Here is a 24551-nt window from a genome sequence, read left to right on the forward strand (position 1 = left end):
TCAAGAGCGTTTTCTTAAATTTCTCGCAATAACGAGTCATACTGGAGAATCGCTTTGTAATTCAGGTTTGCCAGTTTTGCAGAAGAAGGACATTGACAGAGCAAATTGCAGAGGTCAGTGTTATGACAATGCTAGTAACACATCAGGGGCATACAAAGGTCTGCAATCACGAATTCAGGAGATAAACCCTTTAGTAGAGTGGGTACCTTGTGCATCGGGAGTGATCCCTCTGGCCACAGCTGTGACCTTGCACTCCATGTGCTTCATGGAAATATGCTTATGAATATGACATAACTGGAATATGCTTTACACTAAATACCCCTTGCATGGTGTCATTAGAAAGCTTGTAATCTACTAAGTGTGTTCATCCTATTTGTTTGCTTGTATTATTTCTATAGTTAGAGTTAGGAGAATAAGATATAAACTTGTATCACTGATGTAAACATATTAAGTGGAGGCCATTAAGGGTGCTCCAGAAACAACCAGTTGTAAATTGCCTTAGTCACGTGAAAGCCTTCCTGTGTACGTGGGGGCCAGCCCGTGGGGAATGGAGACTGGGGGGGATCTCACAGTGACATGTGACCATGTCACCTGATCCTGGAATCCATCTAAAATCTGGTCCTTTTCCATTCAGAGGGAGGGGTGGGGACCCAGAGAGACAAAAGATTCCCGCCTTGTGCCAAAGCTATAAAAAGGGGTGGAGCAGGACAGGGGGGCCAGTTATGAGAAGACCCCTGCTGACCACCTGAGGTGTCTGCGGGAACTAACAAGGACTGTACCAGGGGAAAGGATTGGGCCCAGACTAGGAAGGAGTCTAGTGTGTGAAAGGAGCTTATTGGAACATCTCTGAGGGGGAGATTTACCTGTAATCAGTTTCTTAATGTATTAGGCTCAGACTTGTGTGTTTTTGCTTGGTGACTTACAGTACTTTGTTCTGTCTGTTATTACTTGAAACCACTTAAATCCTACTTTTATACTTAATAAAATCACTTTTGTTCATCAATAGACCCAGAGTAAGTGATTAATACCTGGGGAGCAAACAGCTGCTCATGTCTCTCTATCAGTGATACAGAGGCAGAACAATTAACGAATTTACCTTGTATAAGCTTTATACAGAGTAACCCGGATTTATTTGGGGTTTGGATCCCATTGGGAGCTGGGTGTCTGGAGACAGGTGCTGAGCTGTTTTTAGTTAAAGTCTGCAGCTTTGGGGGCATGGCCCAGGCCTGGGTCTGGGTTGCAGCAGGCTGGCGTGTCTGGCTCAACAGGGCAGGGTTCTGGAGTCCCAAGCTGTCAGGGAAAATGGGCTCAGAGGTCATTTCAGCACATCAGGTGACAGTCCCAAGGTGATCTCTGTGACTGAACCCATCACAGCAGTTATCCAGTTGGGTATGGTGGGATAGCCTATGTGGGCACCTTTTCTAGCCCCTTCCACGTATGGGGTGAGCAGAGGGGTTCCTAAAAAGGCCTGCTCAGTCGTGACCGCTGATGCCGAAAATGCCCCCTATCCCAGTCCAGGGGCACATGACGCCCATCTTACAGTCACCTCCTGCGTGTGGGTCTGTGACTAGGGACTCCTGGTGATCATTTCACCTATCCCCATCGCCACTCGCCCATCGCCACAGGACTTTTATGGATGGGGTGGGGAAAAATGGTCTTCCTAGGAAAGAAGCCTGCGCGTGAGTAGTTTAATGTGGGGGAGCTGATGCACAGCAGCAGCCACACAAATCTTGGCGGAAGAGGCACCTGTGTCCAGTGGCAAGGAGCTCCGAGATGACTAGGGGTTTCTCCTCCGTTGTAGACTTCGCTCGCCTTCACAGCCGTTGACAGGTGATCCTGCTTCATCCACCTGTTCTGCCGTTGAGGTCTTATCCTGGGTTGTGCTGTGCTGGGCTGCACTTTGTCTGGTACCTCGCCTTCGACCTTACCGCCCTCGGTGACCCTACCAAGACTCCAGATGGCATCGCTCTGAGGGTCTTAAGTATACGCAAGCTTCTCCACCACGGCAAGGTGGCAGCCCAAGCAGGGGACTGATGGTAAGTGGTTCTGCCTGTGGGCTCTCCCCCACAGCCCAGCCCTGCCCCCTCTCCTCTGCCCCTCCCCAGATCCCGCCCCATCTCCTCTCCTGCACCCTCCCCCACAGCCCAGCCCCGCCCCCTCTCCTCTGCCCCTCCCCAGACCCCACCCATTCTCCTCTACTGCACCCTCCCCCACAGCCCAGCCCCGCCCCCTCTCCTCTGCCCCTCCCCAGATCCCGCCCCTTCTCCTCTACTGCACCCTCCCCACAGCCCAGCCCCGCCCCTCTCCTCTGCCCCTCCCCAGACCCCACCCCTTCTCCTCTCCTGCACCCTCCCCACAGCCCAGCCCCGCCTCTCCTCTGCCCCTCCCAGATCCCGCCCCATCTCCTCTCCTACACCCTCCCCTGCCCTCCCCACAGCCCAGCCCCGCCCCTTCTCCCCTCCGGCACCCTCCCCTCCCCACAGCCCAGCCCGCCCCTTCTCCTCCGCTCCTCCCCAGACCCCGCCCCTTCTCCTCTCCTGCACCCTCCTCCCTCCCCCACAGCCTAGCCCCGCCCCTCTCCTCTGCCCCTCCCCAGACCCCGCCCCTTCTCCTCTCCTGCACCCTCCTCCCCTCCCCACAGCCCAGCCCCGCCCCTTCTCCTCCGCTCCTCCCCAGACCCCGCCCCTTCTCCTCTCCTGCACCCTCCCCACCCCTCCCCACAGCCTAGCCCCGCCCCTCTCCTCTGCCCCTCCCAGACCCCGCCCCTTCTCCTCTCCTGCACCCTCCCCTCCCCTGCCCCACAGCACAGCCCCGCCCCTCTCCTCTGCCCCTCCCCAGACCCCACCCCTTCTCCTCTCCTGCACCCTCCCCTCCCCACAGCCCAGCCCCGCCCCTCTCCTCTGCCCCTCCCCAGACCCCGCCCCTTCTCCTCTCCTGCACCCTCCCCTCCCCACAGCCCAGCCGCCCCTCTCCTCTACCCCTCCCCAGACCCCACCCCTTCTCCCCTCCTGCACCTCCCCTCCCCACAGCCCAGCCCCGCCCCTCTCCTCTGTCCCTCCCCAGACCCCGCCCCTTCTCCTCTCCTGCACCCTCCTCCCCTCCCCACAGCCCAGCCCCGCCCCTCTCCTCTGCCCCTCCCCAGACCCCGCCCCTTCTCCTCTCCTGCACCCTCCCCTCCCCTCCCCCACAGCCCAGCCCCGCCCCCTCTCCTCTGTCCCTCCCCAGACCCCGCCCCTTCTCCTCTCCTGCACCCTCCCCTCCCCTCCCCCACAGCCCAGCCCCGCCCCCTCTCCTCTGCCCCTCCCCAGACCCCGCCCCTTCTCCTCTCCTGCACCCTCCCCTCCCCACAGCCCAGCCCCGCCCCTCTCCTCTGCCCCTCCCCAGACCCCGCCCCTTCTCCTCTCCTGCACCCTCCTCCCCTCCCCACAGCCCAGCCCCGCCCCTCTCCTCTGCCCCTCCCCAGACCCCGCCCTTCTCCTCTCCTGCACCCTCCCCTCTCCCTGCCCCACAGCACAGCCCCGCCCCTCTCCTCTGCCCCTCCCAGACCCCGCCCCTTCTCCTCTCCTGCACCCTCCCCTCCCCTCCCCACAGCCCAGCCCCGCCCCTTCTCCTCTGCCCCTCCCCAGACCCCGCCCCTTCTCCTCTCCTGCACCCTCCCCTCCTCCCCACAGCCCAGCCCCGCCCCTCTCCTCTGCCCCTCCCCAGACCCCGCCCCTTCTCCTCTCCTGCACCCTCCCCTCCCCTCCCCACAGCCCAGCCCCGCCCCTCTCCTCCGCCCCTCCCCAGACCCCGCCCCTTCTCCTCTCCTGCACCCTCCCCACAGCCCAGCCCCGCCCCTCTCCTCCGCCCCTCCCCAGACCCGCCCTTCTCCTCTCCTGCACCCTCCCCTCCCCACAGCCCAGCCCCGCCCTTCTCCTCCGCCCCTCCCCAGACCCCGCCCTTCTCCTCTCCTGCACCTCCCCTCCCCTCCCCACAGCCCAGCCCCGCCACCTCTCCTCTGCCCCTCCCCAGACCCCACCCTTCTCCTCTACTGCACCCTCCCCTCCCTCCCCTCCCCACAGCCCCGCCCCTCTCCTCTGCCCCTCCCCAGACCCCGCCCCTTCTCCTCTCCTGCACCCTCCCCCTCCCTCCCCCACAGCCCAGCCCCGCCCCTCTCCTCTGCCCCTCCCCAGACCCCGCCCCTTCTCCTCTCCTGCACCCTCCCCTCCCTCCCCACAGCCCAGCCCCGCCTCCTCTCCTCTGCCCCTCCCAGACCCCGCCCCTTCTCCTCTCCTGCACCCTCCCCTCCTCTCCTCCCCCACAGCCCCGCCCGGTTGCTGGGCCGCTGGCGCAGGGTGATGACGTAGCGGTAGTTCCGGCTGAGGCGCCGGCCGGGAAGGGGCGGGGCGTGCGGGTCATGACGTCCCCGCCGGGGTCCGCCCCACCCGCAGCCGCCGCCAGCGCCGGGCCCGGGACGGGCCATGGGCCACGCGCTCTGCGCCTGCGCGCGGGGCAGCCTGAGCATCGAGGGGCAGCGCTACCTGCTGCTGCAGCGCCTGGGGGAGGGGTGAGCGCGGCCCCCCCCCCCACTGCACAGAGGGGGAACCTGAGGCGGGAAGGTGCCTGGGGGCGGGGGGAGCGCGGGGGGGCCGGGTCCTGGGGCCCCCCTCCCCCACTGCACAGACGGGGAAACTGAGGCGGGAAGGTGCCTGGGGAGGGTGAGCGGCCCCCTCCCCACTGCACAGATGGGGAACTGAGGCGGAAGGTGCCTGGGGACTCCCCACTGCACAGACGGGGAAACTGAGGCGGGAAGGTGCCGGGGGGTGGGGTGAGCGCGGGGCCCCCCTCCCCCACTGCACAGATGGGGGAACTGAGGCGGGAAGGTGCCTGGGGGAGGGGGGAGCGCGGGGCCCCCCTCCCCCACTGCACAGACGGGGAAACTGAGGCGGGAAGGTGCCTGGGGGAGGGGTGAGCGCGGGGCCCCCCTCCCCCACTGCACAGATGGGGGAACTGAGGCGGGAAGGTGCCACGTTGGGCACTGAGCAGGGACCGGCGGCCGCGTGTTCCGTGTTGGGGGGTCCTGGGGCCTGGCGTGTCTCTGGGAAGGGGGGTCCCCCGGGCTCCCCAGCAGAAACCCTCCCTGGGCCAGGCTGACCTGCCTGGCTCCCAGCCCGGGGGCGGGGGGAGGCCCCAGCAGCTCCTGCCTGCCGGGCTGTGAGCCCAGGGGCCAGTCACCACCTCGAGTGGGGCCGGGTCCAGCCCGGCAGGACAGGAGCCGCTGCGGCTCGCCCGTGCCTGAACCCGGCCCCAGGCTGCGCTCGGGTGGGGCGCCGGGCACGAGGGGAGGCTGCCCACGGGTAGGCGGCACGGAGCTGGGCGGGGTCCCTTGGCCATGAGGCCAGGGAGTGGATGGCAGAGGAGGGGGTTGGAGCAGTGGGTGATGTGCCCACCTGCTGTGCGGCTGGGGGGAAGGGGCCTGGTTATCTCTGGCATGTCGCCCCCTCCCTCAGCAGCCTGTGCTGCACCCGGGAGTGGCACAGAGACCCCCGGAGATAACGTCAGAACGGCCAGACTGGGTCAGACGAAAGGTCCATCCAGCCCCGTGTCCTGTGTGCCGACAGGGGCCAGTGCCAGGTGCCCCAGAGGGAATGAACAGAACAGGGAATCATCCAGTGATCCATCCCCTGTCGCCCATTCCCAGCTTCTGGCAAACAGATACCAGGGACCCCATCCCTACCCAGCCTGGCTAACAGCCATTGACGGACCTGTCCTCCAGGAAAAGACGGTTACTCACCTGTAGTAACTGGTGTTCTTCGAGATGTGTTGCTCCAATCCATTCCATGTAGGTGTGCGCGCCGCGCGTGCACGGCTCTCCGGAACAATTTTACCCTAGCAACTCCGGCGGGCCGGCTGGCGCCCCCTGGAGTGGCGCCGCCATGGCGCCCTTTATATACCTCAGCCGGCCCGTCCGCTCCTCAGTTCCTTCTTGCCGGCTATTCCGACAGTGGGGAAGGAGGGCGGGTCTGGAATGGATAGAAGCAACACATCTCGAAGAACACCAGTTACTACAGGTGAGTAACCGCCTTTTCTTCTTCGAGTGATTGCTCCTATGCATTCCATGTAGGTGATTCCCAAGCCTTACCTAGGCGGTGGGGTCGGAATGAGACGTGGCGGAGTGTAGCACCGCAGAGCCGAAGGCTGCGTCGTCTCGGGACTGCTGTACCAACGCATAATGGGAAGCGAAGGTGTGGACGGAAGACCAGGTGGCCGCTCTACAAATGTCCTGGATGGGAACATGGGCCAGGAAGGCGGCTGACGAGGCGTGCGCCCTCGTCGAGTGTGCGGTGAGTCGGCACGGGGGGACGCGAGCAAGCTCGTAGCACGCCCTTATGCAGGATGTCACCCAGGATGAAATCCGTTGAGAGGAAACAGGCTCGCCTTTCATGCGCTCCGCCATTGCCACAAAGAGCTGGGAGGAACGCCGGAAGGACTTAGTCCGGTCGATGTAAAAGGCGAGGGCCCTACGGACGTCCAGGGTGTGGAGCTGCTGTTCACGAGGTGAGGCGTGCGGCTTTGGAAAGAAGACCGGGAGGAAGATCTCCTGATTAAGATGAAAGGCCGACACCACCTTTGGGAGGAAGGCCGGATGTGGCCGAAGCTGCACTTTGTCCCCGTGGAAGACGGTATATGGGGGACCCGCCGTCAGGGCGCGGAGTTCGGAGACTCGTCTGGCGGATGTGATTGCCACGAGGAAGGCCGTCTTCCAGGTGAGATGGAGCAGAGAGCACGTGGCCAGGGGCTCGAAGGGCGGGCGCATCAGCTGGGTGAGAACCAGGTTCAGATCCCACATTGGAGCAGGCGGACGCACTTGAGGGTAGAGGCGGTCTAACCCCTTGAGGAAGCGGGCAACCATGGGGTTGGAAAACACGGAGCGACCATCTACAGCGGGCCGAAAGGCCGACAGTGCCGCCAGGTGTACCCTCAGGGACGAGATCGCGAGACCTTGGCCTTTCAGGTACCAGAGGTAGTCGAGGACCGTCTGGATCGGGGTCGAGAAGGGGTTAAGACCTCGCTGATCGCACCAAAGGGCAAAGCGTTTCCACTTCGCGAGGTAGGTAGAGCGTGTGGAGGGTTTTCTGCTTTCAAGCAGAACTTGCTGCACCGCCGCGGAACAGCTCCTCTCTGCGTCGGTCAACCACTCAGGAACCAGGCTGTAAGATGCAGCGACTGCAGGTTCGGGTGACAAAGCCTGCCGAGGTCCTGAGAGATGAGGTCCGGCCATAACGGTAGGGGAATGGGATCCCGGATCGAGAGCTCGAGGAGCAGGGTATACCAGTGCTGCCTCGGCCAGGCCGGAGCGACGAGTATGACGCGGGCCTTGTCCCTCCGCAGCTTGAGCAGTACTCGGTGGACTAGCGGGAACGGAGGGAACGCGTATAGGAGGGGACCCGTCCAGGGCATGAGGAACGCATCGGAGATGGAGCCCGGAGCCCGACCCTGGTACGAACAGAACCTGTGGCACTTCCTGTTGGTCCTGGAGGCAAACAGGTCTATTTGGGGAATTCCCCACCTCCGGAAGATGGTGTGAGCCACATCGGGGCGAAGGGACCACTCGTGGGAGGCGAAGGACCTGCTCAGACGGTCGGCCAGCGTGTTCTGCACTCCTGGTAGAAAGAACGCTTCGAGGCGAATCGAGTGGGTCACGCACAGGTCCCATAGGAGCATCGCCTCCTTGCACAGCGGGGAGGATCAGGCCCCGCCCTGTTTGTTCAGATAGAACATGGCTGCCGTGTTGTCCGTGTATACCGCGACGCAGCGGTCCCGGAGGTGTGCAAGAAAGGCGAGACAGGCCAAGCGGATCGCTCTCAATTCCCGTACGTTGATGTGTAGGGAGAGCTCCTGGGCCGACCAGAGACCCTGAGTCTGCAGGTCTCCCATGTGAGCCCCCCATCCAAGCGCCGAAGCGTCTGTGGTCAGGGTGACCGACGGGCGAGGGGGGCGGAACGGAACCCCGGCGCAGACCACCTCCGGATGCAGCCACCAGGTGAGCGTCTGGAGAGTGGGGTCTGAGACCGTGACCACCATATCTATAGGGTCGCGGTGGGGGCGGTACACCGACGTCAGCCACATCTGGAACGGACGAAGCCTCAGCCTCGCGTTCGCGGTCACAAAGGTGCACGCCGCCATGTGACCCAGCAGGCGGAGGCAGGACCGTACCGTCGTGGAAGGGAAGGCCTGCAGGGCTCGGATGAGCGAGACCATCGCCTCGTGTCGAGAACGAGGGAGGCAGGCTCTGGCGAGGTTGGAGTCGAGGACCGCTCCTATGAACTCCAAGCGCTGTGCCGGAAGTAATTGGGACTTCTCGGTGTTGACGAGGAGGCCGAGAGACCGGAACAGGTGCAGTATCTCTGACACCTGAGCTGTCACCAGCTCTTGAGAGCGTCCACGGATCAGCCAGTCGTCGAGATATGGGTATACGTGGATTCTGCGACGACGGAGAGCTGCGGCTACGACCGCCATGCACTTGGTGAATACCCTCGGGGCAGTGGAGAGGCCGAAGGGTAACACCGCAAACTGGTAGTGGGTCTCGTTGACCGTGAAGCGCAGGAAGCGTCTGTGGAGGGGGTAAATCGCCACATGAAAGTAAGCATCCTTCATGTCGAGGGCGGCAAACCAGTCTCCCGGATCCAAGGAAGGGATAATGGTCCCCAAGGTTACCATCCGAAACTTGAGCTTGCAGAGGTATCTGTTCAGCTCCCGGAGGTCTAAGATGGGACGAAGACCTCCTTTCGCCTTGGGGATGAGGAAATATCTGGAGTAGAATCCCCTGCCCCGCCTGCAGGGAGGCACCTCCTCGATGGCACCCACGCTCAACAGAGACTGCACCTCCTGTGTGAGGACTTGCTCGTGAGAGGGGTCCCTGAAGAGGGACGGGGAAGGTGGGTGGGAGGGGGGGGGCGAAATAAACTGTAGGCGGTAGCCGTGCTGGATGGTGCTGAGGACCCAGCTGTCCGATGTTATAGCAGACCACGCCGGAAGGAAGCGGGCAAGGCGACTGGAAAACAAAAGGGATGGATCCTGGGGGGAGAGTGATGGGCCGTCCTCGGGCGTCCCGTCAAAAGGCCGGCTTTTGAGCTTGCGGGGCCTTGGACGAGCTCTGCGCCTGGTTGCGCCGTCCCCCCGACGGTCTACGGCGGAAGGGGGCCGTTCGGCGATTGTTAAACGGCCGAGCCCTGGCCTGGTTGAAGGGGCGGTAGGGCTGCTGACGGAACGAACGCCTCTGCGTGGCCGGCGTGTGCATGCCCAGCGTCCGTATCGCAACCCTCCCGTCCTTTAGGGTCTGAATTCTGGCATCCGTTTTCTCAGAAAACAGCCCCTGCGTGTCAAACGGGAGGTCCTGGAGGGTGTACTGGACCTCCGGTGGGAGGGTGGAAGACTGTAGCCACGCAATGCGGCGCATCGTCACCCCGGATGCTACCGTTCGAGCCCCTGAGTCCGCTGCGTCCACGGCCGCTTTAATCAGGGTTCTGGAGGTTAACTTGCCCTCCTCCAGCAGCGCCGAGAATTCGGGGCGGGAGTCCTGAGGGGTCAGCTCCGTGAATTTTGCGAGGCACCCCAAGATATTAAATGCATATCTAGATAACAGGGCCATCTGGTTGGCGATGCGGAGTTGGAGACCTCCCGCCGAATAGATTTTACGCCCTAATAAGTCCATGCGCCGGGCGTCCTTGGACTTCGGCGCAGCGGCAGGTTGTCCGTGACGCTCGCGGTCATTGACTGACTGGATCACCAGCGAGTCCGGGGTGGGGTGTACATACAAGTATTCGTATCCCTGGGGCGGGACGGAATATTTCCTTTCCACGCCGCGCGCCGTGGGGGCAACGGAGGAAGGCGACTGCCAGATAGTGGCATTGTTCTTTTGGATGGTGCGGATAAACGGGAGCGCCACTCTGACAGGGGCCTCATCTCCCACAACATCCGTAATAGGGTCCTCGACCTCTTGGACCTCCTCGATGGGCAAATTAATGGCTTTTGCCACCCTTCTGAGAAGGTCCTGGTGTGCCCTGAGGTCAATGGGCGGGGGCCCTGATGGCGAGGCCCCTGCCACCGCCTCATCTGGAGAGGAGGACGAGGAGTGGCCCGGCAGCACCTCCTCCTGTTGGTGCTCCACCGCCTGGCGATCTGGTGGCAGTGAGTCCTGCCCTAAAGATGGGCCGTGGGCGGCGGCTTGCGTCGGTGGAGACGGGGGGGCTCTACTGACGGTGGCCACCGGTACCGACGGTGCCGAGCCCGGCTGCCTGGGTGGCAGGGGAGGCCCCTGCTCATATTGCGCCCAGGGTACCCAATGTCCCCAATACTGGGGTCCATGATCCGGCGGAATCGAACCGGCTCTGAAGTCCACCGCACTGCCTTGAGGTGAGGCCACGGAGGGTTCCCTTGAAGGCCAGGGTGGAGCCGTGGCGGTGCCTGGGCGGGCGTCCAGCGCCGGCGTGAGACGAGCCTCCGGTGCCGGAGGTCGGTGCCGGGCGTCTCGGGGGCCCAGTGGCGAGCGGGACCTTCGCTGCGCATGGTGCCGGGAGCCAGATCTCCGGTGCCGGGAGCTGGATCTCCGGTGCCGGGAAGGGGAGCGACGGCGCCTGGAGCTCGACCTTCGGCGGCGGCGGGAGCTCGACCGGCGGTGCCGGGAACCGGACCTTGATCGAGATCTGCGGCGCCTTGAATGGCTGCGCGAGTCCCGATGTCCGCGGTGCCTGGACGCGGACCTGCTGCGGTGCCGGTGACTGCGCGACCGGGACCTGGAGCGCCGCCGGGAGTACGACCGGCCCCGCGATGGAGAGCGGTGCCGGGACTGCGACCGGTGCCGAGACGCTGAGTGGCGTCGCGATGGTGATCTCCGGCGAGATGGGGAGCGGTGCGGCGGTGACCGTCTCCGCGAGAGGGACCGGGATCGAGTCCGGATTCTGGAGCAGCGGTCGCCTCGGTCGCCCGGGGATGAAGGGCGCATCATCGCTGGCTTGCCGAGGGACTTAAATGTCCGCACCGGTGGTGCCGGCGGCTGATATGACGGGGCCGTCGCCTCGATTAGTTCTCTCGCCGTCGCGAACGCCTCCGGCGTCGACGGGATCCTCAGCTCCTCCTCGGTGGGCACCGGGGAGCTGGGCGGAGCCGGACTCGACGGGCCTTGCGGCGCCGGAGTCAACGGCGGTGCGCCGGCGTGCACTGCCTCAGCCTGCACCGTTTTCGTCGGAGGCGGCTGGGCTAACGGCTTCCGCTGCTGTTTCGCGGTGGCCGTCTTCGGCGCCTTGTGCTTCCTCCCCGGGGAGAGGGAGCGGTGCCGGGTCTTTGGTGTCGGCTCGGTGCCGGAGCGGCTCGGTGCAGCCGGAGCGCTGCTCGTCGAGGCGGTTTTTGGTGCCGCTGGAGCTGGCGCCGGAGGTTGGAGCGCAGACTCCATCAGCAAGTGCTTCAGCCGAGAGTCCCTCTCTTTCCTCGTACGAGGCTTAAAGGCTATGCAAATAGAGCACTTATCTGGGCGATGCGACTCCCCGAGGCAGCGGAGACAAGAGTCGTGCGGGTCGCTAACCGGCATGGGCCGCTGGCAAGCTGCACAGGGCTTGAAACCCGGTGCTCCGGGCATAAGCCCGCACCGGGGCGGAAGAAGAGGGGTAAACCCTCTAATTCCCTAACTACTAACTCTATACACTATATATATATACAACTATAACAAGAACTCAACTAACTACTAACACTATCTACACTAGAACTATGGAGAAACACTAGGGTTGTGGAGGTAAGGGAGCACTCCACTGTTCCAACTGGCCGTCACAGGCGGGAAGAAGGAACTGAGGAGCGGACGGGCCGGCTGAGGTATATAAGGGGCGCCGTGGCGGCGCCACTCCAGGGGGCGCCAGCCGGCCCGCCGGAGTTGCTAGGGTAAAAATGTTCCGGAGAGCCGTGCACGCATGGCGCGCACACCTACATGGAATGCATAGGAGCAATCACTCGAAGAAGAACTTCTCTTGTTCTTTTTGAGCCCTGTTCTAGTCTTGGCCTTCACAACATCCTCTGGCAAAGGCTGTTGGGTGTTGTATGATGAAATACGTCCTTTTGTTTGTTTGTTTGAAACCTGCTGCCCAGTAATTACATTGGGTGACCCCTGGTTCTTGTGTTATGGGAAAGGGCAAATAACTCTTCTCTCTTCACGCTCCCCACACCAGCCATCACCTTATAGACCTCAGTCATATCCCCCCGTAGTCGTCTCTTTCCCAAGCTGAACAGTCCCAGTCGTTTTAATCTCTCCTCATACGGAAGCTGTTCCACACCCCTAATTGTTTTTGTTGCCCTTTTCTGAACCTTTTCCCATTCCAATATCTCTTATTTGCGATGAGGCGACCACATCTGCACGCAGTATTCAGGGTGTGGACGTACCATGGATTTATAGAGAGGCAACATGATATTTCTGGGATTACGTTTCCCCCATTTCTTTGCATTTACCAACATTGAATTTCATCTGCTGTTTTGATGATGTCTGTGGCCCCCTGCCCTGGGGTGGTGGGAGCCCAGGGAGCTGCTCCTGCCCCACTCATGCTTCTCTGCCTCTCAGGGGCTTCAGCTACGTGGACTTGGTGGAGGGGCTGCAGGACGGCCGTTTCTACGCCCTGAAGCGCATCCTGTGCCATGACAAGGAGGACCGCCGGGAAGCCCTGCGCGAGGTGGAGATGCACGGCCTCTTCGAGCACCCCAACATCCTGCGGCTCGAGGCCCACTGCATGGTGGAGAAAGGGCCCAAGCACGAGGCCTGGCTGCTGCTGCCCTTTCTCAGGGTGAGGCCACCACTCACAGGAGAACCCAGACACAGCCTGAGGTGCCCATCCCCATCCCCTGGGGCTGGATTCCTGCTGACCATAGGCTGCCCCAGGGGCACCGTGCCTGCCGCCAGTGCCAGGCTCTGTGTGTAGCCAAGGGGTCAGATTGCAGCTGGCCTTGGGGCCCAATGCATGCTGGGAGTGGTAGTCTTTGTGGGCCAGCACTCTAGGCCAATGGCAAAGGGAGTTGGGGAGACAGCCTGTGGCTCTGTTGGGGAGGAGGGGGGTGGTTACTGTCCCTCCAGGCAGCTGTTACTCCAGCCCTGCCCTGCCCACCTGGGTCAGAGCCACCTCTGGGAGGGACTGCACTGGGGCCAGGAGCTGGAGACTGGAACTGCTCAGGCAGCTGAGTCCTGGCTCCAGCAGGGTCTGGGCCCGGCCGCTGCAGAGGAAGGTGTACAACTCCCAGATGGCCGCAGCAGAGGTGTTGAGTTGGGGCAAATAGCCTTTAGAAAGGGGCCAGCACTGTCCAGCCACCCCTCCAGCCCCTGCGGAGTCTGGCAGAGCCCTGGGCCCCACTGGTCTCTTACGGCAGCGAGTTCCACAGGTGACGGGTGTCCGTGGGCAGCATCAGTGGTGCTGCTGACGGGACGGGGCCCGGGGCTTCGAGCAGCTGCTTGCTGGGAGCCTCAGGCTGGGGCAGGATGCTGTAGTTTGTCACTCTCCAGAGCTGCTCCCGCTCCCCTGCTGTCACTGGCCTGAGAAATCTTGGGAGCTGGAGCTGGTGCGGGAAGCCCTTTGCAGGGTCTGGGCTCCCTTGGCCAGCGCCTGCTTTCCCACTAACCGGCCGCCTGTTTGCTCACCAGAGAGGGACCCTGTGGAGCGAGGTGGAAGCTCTGCGAGACAAAGGCACCTTCCTGCCCGAGGAGCGGATTGTCCCCATTCTCCTTGGCATCTGCCGGGGGCTGGAGGCCATTCATGGCAAGGGCTATGCACACAGGTGAGCCCAGCTGGGGGCTAGTGCTCTTGGCCACCAGTCTGGCCCCCGGGGACCTGGCCCCCTTGCGAAGGCAGGAGCACAAGATCCTCACATGCAGAGCTGGAGTGCCAGCCCCAGACCGCTGCGGGGGTGGGGGGTTGGGTCAGAGCAGGGGGTTGGGTCAGAGGGGGGCACTGGACCTGTGGGGGAGGGTTTGGGTCAGAGTAGGGCCCCAGCCCTGGGGGGAGGGTGGGGAGCTAGCAGAGCTGCAGAGGAGGCTCTGTGCCCCCCGGCAGCTGAAGGGAACTTGCCGGCTCTTGGGACCCACAGAGACCTGAAGCCCACCAACGTGCTGCTGGATGACGAGGAGCAGCCCGTGCTGATGGACCTGGGCTCCATGAACCAGGCCCGCATCGAGGTCAAGAGCTCCCGGGAGGCCATGGCGTTGCAGGTACCAGGCTCCCTGCCTGGGGGAGGGCAGGGATCAGCTGGTGGGGGCTGAGAACATTTTGCTCACCAGCTGGGGCTCTCCAGCCTCACTCCTGGGGCTGAGGCCCCGTCTAACCCTGCCCCACACCAGTCACGGGCCTCCTGCCCTGCCCCTCACTGCTGAGAGCTGGGCACAAGGTGCAGCCTTGCAGGGAGCTCTGAGCAGTGCAGGAGAATGGCCCCTCCCCAGCTGGGCTCAGTCCCTGTGGGAAATGGCTTGTCTGGGCCTGCTGGCCCCAGGGGTCCTGGTGCTGGGCTCACCCTGTGCTCTGCCCTTCCTAGGACTGGGCGGCCCAGCGCTGCACCATCTCCTACCGGGCACCGGAGCTCTTCACCGTGGAGAGTCAGTGCGTCATCGACGAGCGAACAGACATCTGGGTAAGGAACTGCTCGCTGTACCCCTTCCCCTCCCCTGCCAGGGCCAGCCCCCCCCATGCTGGCTGGGGGCGCTCAGGCAGTGACTGGCCTGGCCCGGTTCAGTCCCTAGGCTGCGTGCTGTACTGCATGATGTTCGGCGAGGGCCCCTATGACCTCATCTTCCAGAAGGGTGACAGCGTGGCTCTGGCCGTGCAGAACCAGCTCCGCGTGCCGGCCAGTGGCAGGTGAGGAACAGGCACTGATGCCTGCCCAGGCGGGAAGAGGGCCCCCCCCCTCTGTGCTCAGCCCCCTGCCTCACAGCCCCCCTGTGCCTCTTGCAGGTACTCCGCTGCCCTGGAGCACCTGCTCTCCTCCATGATGGCAGTGAACCCTCAGGACCGGCCCCACGTCTGCCACATACTTGACCAGCTGGAGGGGCTGCAGCCAGCACCAAGGGGCCAGGACACCACCCGGATCTGAGCCCTGCCCAGCTCTGTAGCCCCAGGGACTGGTGCGTGTCGGGTGGGGGGGCTGCTGCCCTACGGGCAGGGTCACGGAACTGCTTTTAAAAGGGAATTTTAAGGTGAAAACACAAACCCAGCCCTGTGGTGCCAAGTCCTCCCCGCCGTGCCAGGCTGGCCCATGCCCCACTCCCAGGAACTCAGCCAGGGCACATGCCCGGAGCAGGAGGGGGCCCAGGCCCTGCCTGAGTTCCATGTGGCTGGGGAGGGGAAGATGGTGCCACCACTTCCCCTTCCCCAGGGCTGCCTCCAGCAAGCGGGGCCTTCACAGCATTCCCTTGGCCATGGGGAGAGCTGGGCTCTGCCCAGCACCACCCTGGGCCCAGCCTTCCCCCTCCCTCAGGGCTGCTGCCACCTCCTCCTGCTGGAAGGGAGGTGGGGCCCAGCCTGTGCCCCCCCCAGGGGTTGTCTGTTCAGTAAAGTGTGTGCAGAGAACATGGCCTGGCTCTGTGGGATTCCTGTGACCCCCAGGCAGCTGTGGGGGCAGAGAGAAGAGACTGGGGTGGGGGGACACACGACACATGGAATTGGTGACAGGTGTAGAGGAAGCATCTCTGGCTGCAACTCCAGCCTGGTGGAGGGTTTCCTGCTGGGCTGGGGCTGCCATCAGGGCAGGGATGAAGCAGCCTCTGGGCAGTACAATATCCCCCCCCCGAAGGTCTGGCTGAGAGCCCTCCCCTGGCATCTGGGCACCAGGGGGCAGGCAGCCTCCCGTAGTTCCAGGTGCGAGTGCTACTGGGAGCCCAGCTCAGGCTGCTGGGGCTTGGCCATGTTGGGCAGGGGCAGAGCACAAGTCAAGGATTAACCACAACCCCCATCCTGAGCCAGGCCGCCCCCTCCCCCATGGGCTGTGGGGGAGCCAGTGCCCAGGGGCTGGCACCATGTGGGGCCTTGGGAGCAGGGGCAGAGCCTGGCCCTGGGAGGGGAACAGGGCACAAGGGGTGTGGCCCAGCCAGCTGCCAGCTCACCTTCCCCCCCCTGGGAGACAGGGGCACCGCTCCAGTCCTACAGCTGCTGAGCCAAGAGCCCTCCCAAGCCAGGCCTGGGGGCAGGGCGGGGCAGACAGTAGCAAACCTCTGGAGCTGAACATGCCCCCTTCTCCCGTGTAGCTCCTGCTAGCCCAGGCCCGAGCCCCGGGGCTGCTCCCTGAGAGCCCAGGCACAGGCAGGGAGCTCCCCTCCGTTAGTCCTGGCACCACAATGACGCTGCCCATCATTAAGCAGAACTGGCCCTGCTGCGCTGGCTTTGTGCCAGGAGGGGGAGCAGCCCTGGTGGGCCCTGGCCCTCAGTGGGTCATGGGGGGGGAGCAGCCCCCAGTACCTGGAGTTGGGTCCACCCCTCCTCCAGCGAGAGCTGGATCGACCCTAGATCCACACCAGGCACCTGGCCAGGCCTAGGGCTTGGCAGCTACCACTCGCCCACAGCCCAGCTAGGGGCCCCGTATCTGGTTTGGGGCCATCAGGAGGGCAGGTTGCTCCCTGCTGTTGTGCTGCCCGGGATGTCTTACGACCCCATTCCCAACCACAACCCAGCCTGGCTCCCAGGGCTATAACGAGCCACTCAGCACCAGCACAGACCTGGGACACTCACAGCCCTGCACCTGGCAAGAAACAGCCACAGCCTTGGGTTTGCGTTTGAGACGGTTTATTGTTTAAAGGATTTTGCAATTAACACAACATGAAAGTCCTTCAGCCAGCACCTCAGTACTCCTCTCCCTCCTCTTCATCCTCATAGGAGTCCAGGCCCACCTCCTCGTAATCCTTCTCCAGGGCAGCCATGTCCTCCCGGGCCTCAGAGAACTCCCCCTCCTCCATGCCCTCTCCCACGTACCAGTGCACGAAGGCCCGCTTGGCATACATCAGGTCAAACTTGTGGTCCAGCCGAGCCCAGGCCTCGGCAATGGCCGTGGTGTTGCTCAGCATGCACACGGCCCGCTGCACCTTGGCCAGGTCGCCACCGGGAACGGCAGTCGGGGGCTGGTAGTTGATACCAACCTTGAAGCCAGTTGGGCACCAGTCTACGAACTGGATGCTGCGCTTGGTTTTGATGGCTGCAATAGCAGCATTGACGTCTTTGGGTACCACGTCCCCGCGGTACAAGAGGCAGCAGGCCATGTATTTGCCATGGCGGGGGTCACACTTCACCATCTGGTTGGCTGGCTCAAAGCAAGAGTTTGTGATCTCAGCCACAGACAGCTGCTCATGATAGGCCTTCTCTGCAGAGATGACGGGGGCGTAGGTGGCCAGCGGGAAGTGGATACGGGGGTAGGGAACCAGGTTGGTCTGGAACTCGGTCAGATCCACATTGAGGGCACCATCGAATCGGAGGGAGGCGGTGATGGAGGACACGATCTGGCTAATAAGGCGGTTGAGGTTGGTGTAGGTGGGGCGCTCGATGTCCAGGTTCCTGCGGCAGATGTCGTAGATGGCCTCGTTGTCTACCATGAAGGCACAGTCTGAGTGCTCCAGGGTGGTGTGGGTGGTCAGGATGGAGTTGTAGGGCTCCACCACCGCGGTGGAGACCTGAGGCGCTGGGTAGATGGCGAACTCCAGCTTGGACTTCTTGCCATAATCAACGGAGAGACGCTCCATCAGCAGGGAGGTGAATCCGGAGCCGGTGCCACCCCCAAAGCTGTGGAAGACCAGGAAGCCCTGGAGCCCCGTGCACTGGTCGGCCTGCAGGGAAAACAAAGATCAGAGCTCATTAGACGAAGTACCAGCCAATCCAGGCTGCAGCGCATGGCCAAGAAGGATTGAGGCAGAGAACCAGCTAAGGGAGGAGACTTTCACCTATTCCCTGGCCAGCCCGCCCGACCCACAGGAAGAACAAGCCCCATGTCAGACATCCCCCCCCCCAAACCCCTTGCCAAGTGCAGCTCTCGAGCCCATTTAGCCATGTTTTGTTGGGCCTGCCAGCAGGAAGCTGGAGCCCTCAGCAGCTCCTTGGCTGGGCAGAGCGCAGGCCCCCCCCGATCCCACCGGACAGGCTGCATACCAGCTTCCGGATCCTGTCCAGCACTTGGTCGATGATCTCCTTGCCGATGGTGTAGTGCCCACGGGCATAGTTATTGGCAGCATCTTCCTTGCCCGTGATGAGCTGCTCCGGGTGGAAGAGCTGGCGGTAGATGCCGGTCCGAATCTCATCTGGAGAGAGACAGGAGGAGGAGGGGGTGGGACAGGACTCTCGGCCACTGGTGCGCACACTTTTCCAGTCTGTCTCTACCCCACCCCACTTACTGCACAGCCCAGCCTGGCCCCGGCAGCAGGGTTGCTCATGCCCTCTGAATGTTCCTGTGTGCACCCCACTGACCTCAGCAGAGGGGGGGGTGCTGAGCCGGCCTGCTAGGCACTGGGGGTGGGGGATGGCTGTCCTCCACCCAACAGGAGGGCCCGGGGCAGCCTGCCAGATGGATGCCCTGGGGAAGCCACCAGGGCATGGCAGAGGCCCCGGAGCACAGCATTTCACCACCACCAGGGAGTGGTACCCGCTGCCCCGAGGGAGTTCAGCTGAGCTCAGCAGTGCCAGGTGTTGCAGGAGCATCTGGGCATCAGCGTACACAGCGCGTCTCGTCCTCCCATCACTCCCCTGCAGCGGGGAGGCCAGGCCCAGGCAGAATGGCCTGGGCAAGTGCTGCCCAGCTGGCAGGAGTGGGCGAAGCCGCACTAGCCAGCTGCTGTGCATGGCAGTCCAGGAGGCAGACACGGCTCTAACTGGGGGCTAAACCCTTCACTAGTGTCAGCGTGGGGGGCACCCTGCTCATCTCCGCTCACCGATCACGGTGGGCTCCAGGTCCACGAAGATCGCCCTGGGGACGTGCTTCCCGGCGCCCGTCTCACAGAAGAAGGTGGTGAAGGAGTCGTCCCCTCCCCCAATGGTCTTCTCGCTGGGCATCTGCCCGTCCGGCTGGATGCCGTGCTCCAGGCAGTACAGCTCCCAGCAGGTGTTGCCCATCTGGACGCCAGCCTGGCCGACATGGACTGAGATACATTCACGCTGCAGAGAGAGAAGAGCCATTGAGGTGCCTCTCCGGGCCAGTGAACCCAGAGCCCCACACCAGCGTTGGTGGCAAGGTGGGGCCCAGAGCTCCCCCACACTCCCGGGGGAGTCACAGCAGCCAGTCTCCATTCAGTGAGGGCTCCAGACAGCCCAGGACTTAGTGCCTGCTGCTCAGCACAGCTGGAGAAGAGACCAGTCCCTCTACCAGCTCCCCCTGCCCGGGCAGCGCCCAAGCCCAGGATTCTCAAACAGAAATTCCATTTCACTGGGGGTGGGGGGGAACCACGGGCTGCTCGCTCCCTGCAGCCACCGACCCGGGTGCCCAGCGCTGCAGAGGAAAACGCTGCAGGCTGCGAATGGCTGCCACGCTGCAGCTCCGCACAGACTGCAGGTGTGGGGGAGGAGCACAGCAGTGCCTCCCCGCGCAGGCACACAGAGCAGGCCCTGCCCTAGATCCAGCAGCAGTCACACACGTGAGGATTGTGTCTGCCACACCCTGCTGGCAGAACCCCGGGAGAAGGTGCCGCAGAGCATTGTGGGAGCTCCCTGCCACAGGGACCGTGCTGGGCACTTGCCCCCTTCGGAGCCAAGGACAGGCATCGAGCACGTGCCAGGGCAGGAGCAGGGGAGGCACAGCAGCCCAGGGAGGGGGAGTGACTCACCCAAGGCCACACAGCGCCTCAGTGGCAGAGCTGGGATCGACCTCCCAGGTGGTGCCCAGGCCCCTGGCAGCTTACTGCTGCCTGGAGCCCCCAGGGTCAGGTGGGAGGCTTGGCTGTCCCTGGGGCGAGCTCTGGGCCTGCAGATCCCAGCCGCTGGCTGCAGCAAGAGGGGAGGAGCAGGACTGCAGCAGGGCTCCAGCGTCAGGCAGGTGCTGAGCTGACAGGCACATACCTAATGCATGAGCTCCAGTCCCACCCTCACTGCTCCCAGCCAGCCTGGGCACGCGCCGTTCCCAATGCCCCGGGAACCCAGCAGCAGGCAGGGCTGAGGGGCCTCGGCAGAGCTGTGGCGAGGGCAGGGAGGCTGCCCAGTACCCACCAGAGCTGTACTGGGCAATAAGGCCCTTCCGCCCAGCGGCGCAGAGCTGTGCCCCCCGGGGGGACAGAGGCAGCGGGCTCAGCTGTGCCCACACCAGCACAGGGGCTGCTCGCACAGAGCCAGCTGCATTGGGGCGCTGGTGGCAGGGGACAGCCCTGCTGCACAGCTTAGGTGGACACTGCCTTGCTCCCCCCAAACTGGGGGATGCAGAATCCCCCTTTGCTGAACACTCCCCTCCCCCTCCGGCTCCTGCCCCATAGCAGCTCTGAGCCCCAGGCCGGCAAGGCCGGCTAGAGACCTTGGGTCACAGCCCCTCCCCCAAGCAAGGGAGGCAGCTGCACCAGCCATGGGGCTCCCAGGGAGCCGCCCCCCCCAAGCAGGCCGCAGGCGCAGCAGGGGAGCCCTAGCAGGTCTGGGATGGGAGCCTGGATTCCTGCAGCAGCCGGAGGCCCAAGCCAGCGAGGCCCCTCCGCAGCATCCGCCCCAAACTCAAGATGTTTATGGGAAGCCACAAGGAGGAAGGAGGAAGCAGCCAGCCCCCCCCGGCCGCGGTTTCCTCAGTGCGAAGCTGCATTTCCCCTTCCCGGATTGCAGCCCGTGGAGGGCTCCGCTGTACCCGTCACCCACCGGGTCCCCCCCGGGGGGCAGCGCCACAGCGCTCGATGGACCCACACCAACCGCAGCCTCCAGCCAGGCCTCCGAGCCCGGCCGCCGGGGCCGTGCGACCCTGCGGCCCGTCCCAGGACCCGTGCCTGCCGGGCGGGGTGACCGCTCTGCCGGGGGCGGGGGCCCATCAGCGGAGCCGGTGCCATCCCCCGGGCGCTGCCGGGAGGTGACACCTCCCAGCTCGCAGCCGGCTCCGGCCGCCCCGCCCCGCGGAAGTCCCAGCCCCGCTACGCAGCAGAGTTTGAACAGACACAGACCAACCAGGGTTGGGAAACCACCAGCCCCACCTCCGGCCTCGCACCGCGCCACCGCCAGCAGCCAGGCGTCGGCTCCCGCCACCCGCACTGGGGGGAGCCCCTTCCCCAGGCTCTGAGCCCCCCGCGCCCGGCCCGCAACGGGACCCCCGGGCCCCGGCCCGGCGCTGGGGGAGCCCGGGGCAGGGGCGCGTAGCTGCACTCACGCCGCCGGCCCCCGAGGGCTCCCCGCAGGGCCCAGCAAAGGGGCCGGGGTGGGGCGCACCCACCCCAGGAGCGCAGCCCGGCCAGCCCCCAGCCCCCGTGCAGGGACGGCCAGGAACCGCGGCTGGGAGGTGGGGCAGGTGCCGGAGTCTCCTCGGAAGGGCCCACGCCGCGGCCTCGCCACGAGGCGGGGAAACCGGCTCAGCCACTGGGCGGGCAGCGGGGTCCTTCCCCAAGGCACGGGGGGGTAGGAGGGGGTCCGCGAGCTCCCCCCCCCCGGGACAGGGCTGCGATTACCTAGTTTGGCCAGGAGCCCGGCCGAGCTATTTCCAGGAGAGCCCCCGGCCTATTAATAACCCCCCCCGCACCCTCGTGTCCTGCCCGAGTCGGGCCGGGCGCCAATGCCCCCCCCCGGTGCAGCTGCCCCTGCCCGTCTGGAGGGGCAAGCGCGGCCCGGCGGCGGCGGGGGGGGTCCCCGCACACGGGGCTGCCTCACTGCGCTGGCGCCAGCCTCGGCCCTTCCCTCCCCCCCAGAGCGGCCCCCCCCCCCCCGCAGGCTCCCCGCCCCGGGAGAGGGGCTCACCGCCTCCAGCCCCGCTCCGCGCCCGCTGCGGAGCGCACCTGCCGCCCCGGCCCGGGCAGCGCGGCCGGGAGCGCACGGGGCAGAGGCGAGGGGCGCGAAGTCCCGCAGAGGATGCGGCCCGTCCCCCCCATCCGCCTGCCCCGCCGAGCGCCCTGGGGGCCCCCGGGCCCCGCACTCACCATGACGCAGCAGTGGCCGGGATCTCACGTGAGTCTGCGCGACGAGGTCTCGGTGAGAAGCTTCTCCTGCTGCAGTCCTGGCGCACCGGCCTTATATACCGGCGGGGGGGGGGGGGCTGCGACACGCCCACGGGCGGGATGACGAGTATGACCACGCCCCCACTTCCAGATTTGCACAGGGGCGTGGTTTGTTTTTATAGCGGGGGGCCTCGTAACAGACTGTGCCACCAAAGAGATTCCCCCCACCCCCCAGGCCCATGGTGTTACCCTCCTCCCCCGCCCCACCCCGCACAGCACAGGGGGAATGTGCTTCAATGTAGCAAAACCAGGGGATCTATGGGGAGCCCCTTCCACGCTGGCTCCAGGCCGGCAGCAGGGAGGAGCCCGCTGCAGTCACCTGCAGCCTTGGGGAGCGGTGCAGCCGGGAGAGACTACAGCCCCCAGCGTGCATGGCTGCAGCGTGCTCCCTGCAGAGGGCTGCATGGCCTGCCATGACAGGTGCCGCAGCCCCCGGGCCCTGGCTCCATGGGAAAGCCACCCCCACCTTCGGGCAGCCTCTGTTTCTGGGGTCATATGGCTTAGAAATATCTGGAGTGTGAATCCTGGTCTCCCAGTCCCGGGAGGTCTCTCGGGGAAGGGAGCTGATCCTCTCACCCCTCCCTGACAGTGGTGGATTAACACACGGCAGGGCCACCCAGAGGGGGGGGGGCAAGAGGGGCAATTTGCCCCAGGCCCCGAACCCCACAGGGGCCCCCACGAGAGTTTTTCGGGGCCCCTGGAGCGGGGTCCTTCACTCGCTCCGGGGGCCCCGGAAAACTCTTGCGGGGCCGGGCGCAGGAGCTTCTTCGCTCCCGGTCTTTGCCGGCGGGGGGTCCTTCCGCTCCGGGACGGAAGGACCCCCCGCTGGCGAATTACCGCCAAAGACGGACCAGCCGCCAAAGCGCAGCTCGGTCTTCGGCGGTAATTCGGCGGCGGGAGGGGCCTTCCGTTCCGGGACCCGCCGCCGAAGTGCCCCGAAGACCCGCGGCGGGGGCGCCCCCGCCGCTGAATTACCGCCGCCGAAGACCGGGCTGCACTTCGGCGGCGGGGGGGGGGGGGCGGAATGGAAGGGCCCCCCGCCGCCGAAGACCCCGGGCCCCCGGAATCCTCTGGGCGGCCCTGACACACGGGCCCACAGGGCCTGTGCCCAAGGGCCCCGGACAATTTGGGGGCCTCAGAGTGTCGGGGGGCCCAAATATTCTTTGTGCCCAGGGTGCCAATAAATCCTAATCCGCCTCTGCTCACTGAAGGTGTGGAGTACTCCGCCTTCAACCGAGGCAGCTTTGCTGGGGATCTGAGTTACAAGCAGGTTAACAAAGCCAACGAGATGTGTTTCACTTACCCCTCGCCCACCTAACCAGGATCGCTGCTTCGGCATCCGTGATGCCACAAACCTTCCCGTTTTGCAGTCGCCCATAGAGCCTCCCAGGAAAACCAGGTGAGACAAGACCTGAATTGCCAAAGGAAACACAAGCAGAGAAAACACTTTAGAAGCAAAGAAGAATTTCCCAGAACTCTGAAGATCAGAGAGAAGGCGGTAATAAAAAGGGGCCCCATTCCAGGTCCGTTCCTTTGGCAGGTCCCCTTGCAGACAGGGCAGCCCCCGGCTGCCCCCCAAAATCACTCCCTGAGCTGCGTTTGGTGCCTGGGCTGCACTTCTCACCCACTCTGCTAATTCCTTCCTACTCTTAATAAAAACGTATCATTTCCTAAAACGCTTGGAAACATCCTGCAGCCCTGTGTTTCCATGCAATACAGGCTGCTCTCGGACTCTGTGAGCAGGGCTTGGGCAGCTGCTAGGAAGGTTTATCAGCCCCCATTTGCAATGACCTGTATAACTCACCTGTCCCGAGCACCAGCCAGTCAAACCCAGCATGTTACAAATCAACCCCAGCCTTTCTCAGCACCCTGACTTACGAATTTCCAGTGACAGGCTGGGTCATCTCTCTGCAGACATTTACACCCGCGTCGTAACTTCAAAGCCAGACCTGCAGAGGCACTGTAAGCGTTTGCTTTTTCATTAAGTCACTGGGACCCCATGAAAAGTGTCTCCACTGCTTCTTTTTTGGAAAAATTAAAGTGCGGAACGTGAGTGATTTAAACCTCTCAGGTCATTCATGCCATCAGCACTGTGGCCATGAACGCTCAGAGCAGGTCTAATGGACACGGTGCTTAAAACGCAGCAGTGGGCTGTCTGCAGGGGGGTCCCAGTGCTGCGAATGCTGCCGGAGCTGAACAGGGTCTAGCAGCAATGAGATGTTTTCCCAGAAATGCTTAAATTCATCCTGACACAACGAAGGATGAATTTAAACCCAGGGAAGGTTGCTGGACTGCAGATGTCACCAACGGGTGCAAACATAACAATCGAGGTGATAAGCAGTTAAGTCAGTCAACACAACGTTCCCAGAGAGTCGTTCTCAGTGGTTCACAGTCAGGCTGGAAAGGCATAACGAGTGGGGAT

General features: G+C 63.9%; 2 protein-coding genes across 4 annotated transcripts; one reads left to right on the forward strand and one right to left on the reverse strand.

The window, feature by feature from the left end:
• Positions 1–1907: 1907 nt before the first annotated feature.
• Positions 1908–16849, forward strand: STK16 (serine/threonine kinase 16). 3 transcript variants are annotated; one of them, XM_039494841.1, is made up of 7 exons: positions 1908–2036; positions 12581–12800; positions 13649–13782; positions 14092–14212; positions 14533–14628; positions 14731–14852; positions 14949–16849. In XM_039494841.1, the coding sequence occupies exons 2-7, from the start codon at positions 12696–12698 to the stop codon at positions 15085–15087; spliced, it is 717 nt and encodes a 238-aa protein (XP_039350775.1). In that variant the 5' UTR covers positions 1908–2036; positions 12581–12695; the 3' UTR covers positions 15088–16849. The 3 variants fall into 3 exon arrangements, with proteins under 3 accessions (XP_039350775.1, XP_039350774.1, XP_039350776.1); XM_039494840.1 differs by lacking the exon at positions 1908–2036 and adding an exon at positions 4394–4546; XM_039494842.1 differs by lacking the exon at positions 1908–2036 and adding an exon at positions 6113–6323.
• On the reverse strand, positions 16756–22178 carry LOC120374724 (tubulin alpha-4A chain). Its single transcript, XM_039494834.1, has 4 exons — positions 22052–22178; positions 18899–19121; positions 18123–18271; positions 16756–17803 (listed from the first exon to the last, which is right to left on the reverse strand). The coding sequence occupies exons 1-4, from the start codon at positions 22052–22054 to the stop codon at positions 16829–16831; spliced, it is 1350 nt and encodes a 449-aa protein (XP_039350768.1). The 5' UTR covers positions 22055–22178; the 3' UTR covers positions 16756–16828.
• Between the last annotated feature and the right edge of the window lie 2373 nt (positions 22179–24551).

This window comes from Mauremys reevesii, linkage group 11 (assembly GCF_016161935.1).
Source record: "Mauremys reevesii isolate NIE-2019 linkage group 11, ASM1616193v1, whole genome shotgun sequence".
NCBI classification, from domain to species: domain Eukaryota; kingdom Metazoa; phylum Chordata; order Testudines; family Geoemydidae; genus Mauremys; species Mauremys reevesii.

Bases quoted from the DNA above. Each gene is read 5' to 3' on its own strand.
- STK16 (XM_039494840.1), top strand. From the start codon at position 4,461: ATGGGCCACGCGCTCTGCGCCTGCGCGCGGGGCAGCCTGAGCATCGAG. The intron at 12,801-13,648 runs GTGAGGCCACCA...TTTGCTCACCAG, and splicing joins TGCTGCTGCCCTTTCTCAGG to AGAGGGACCCTGTGGAGCGA. The intron at 13,783-14,091 runs GTGAGCCCAGCT...TGGGACCCACAG, and splicing joins GGCAAGGGCTATGCACACAG to AGACCTGAAGCCCACCAACG.
- LOC120374724 (XM_039494834.1), bottom strand. The intron at 18,272-18,898 runs GTGAGCGGAGAT...GTCTCTCTCCAG, and splicing joins CCTGGAGCCCACCGTGATCG to ATGAGATTCGGACCGGCATC. The intron at 17,804-18,122 runs GTATGCAGCCTG...TTTTCCCTGCAG, and splicing joins TGGACAGGATCCGGAAGCTG to GCCGACCAGTGCACGGGGCT.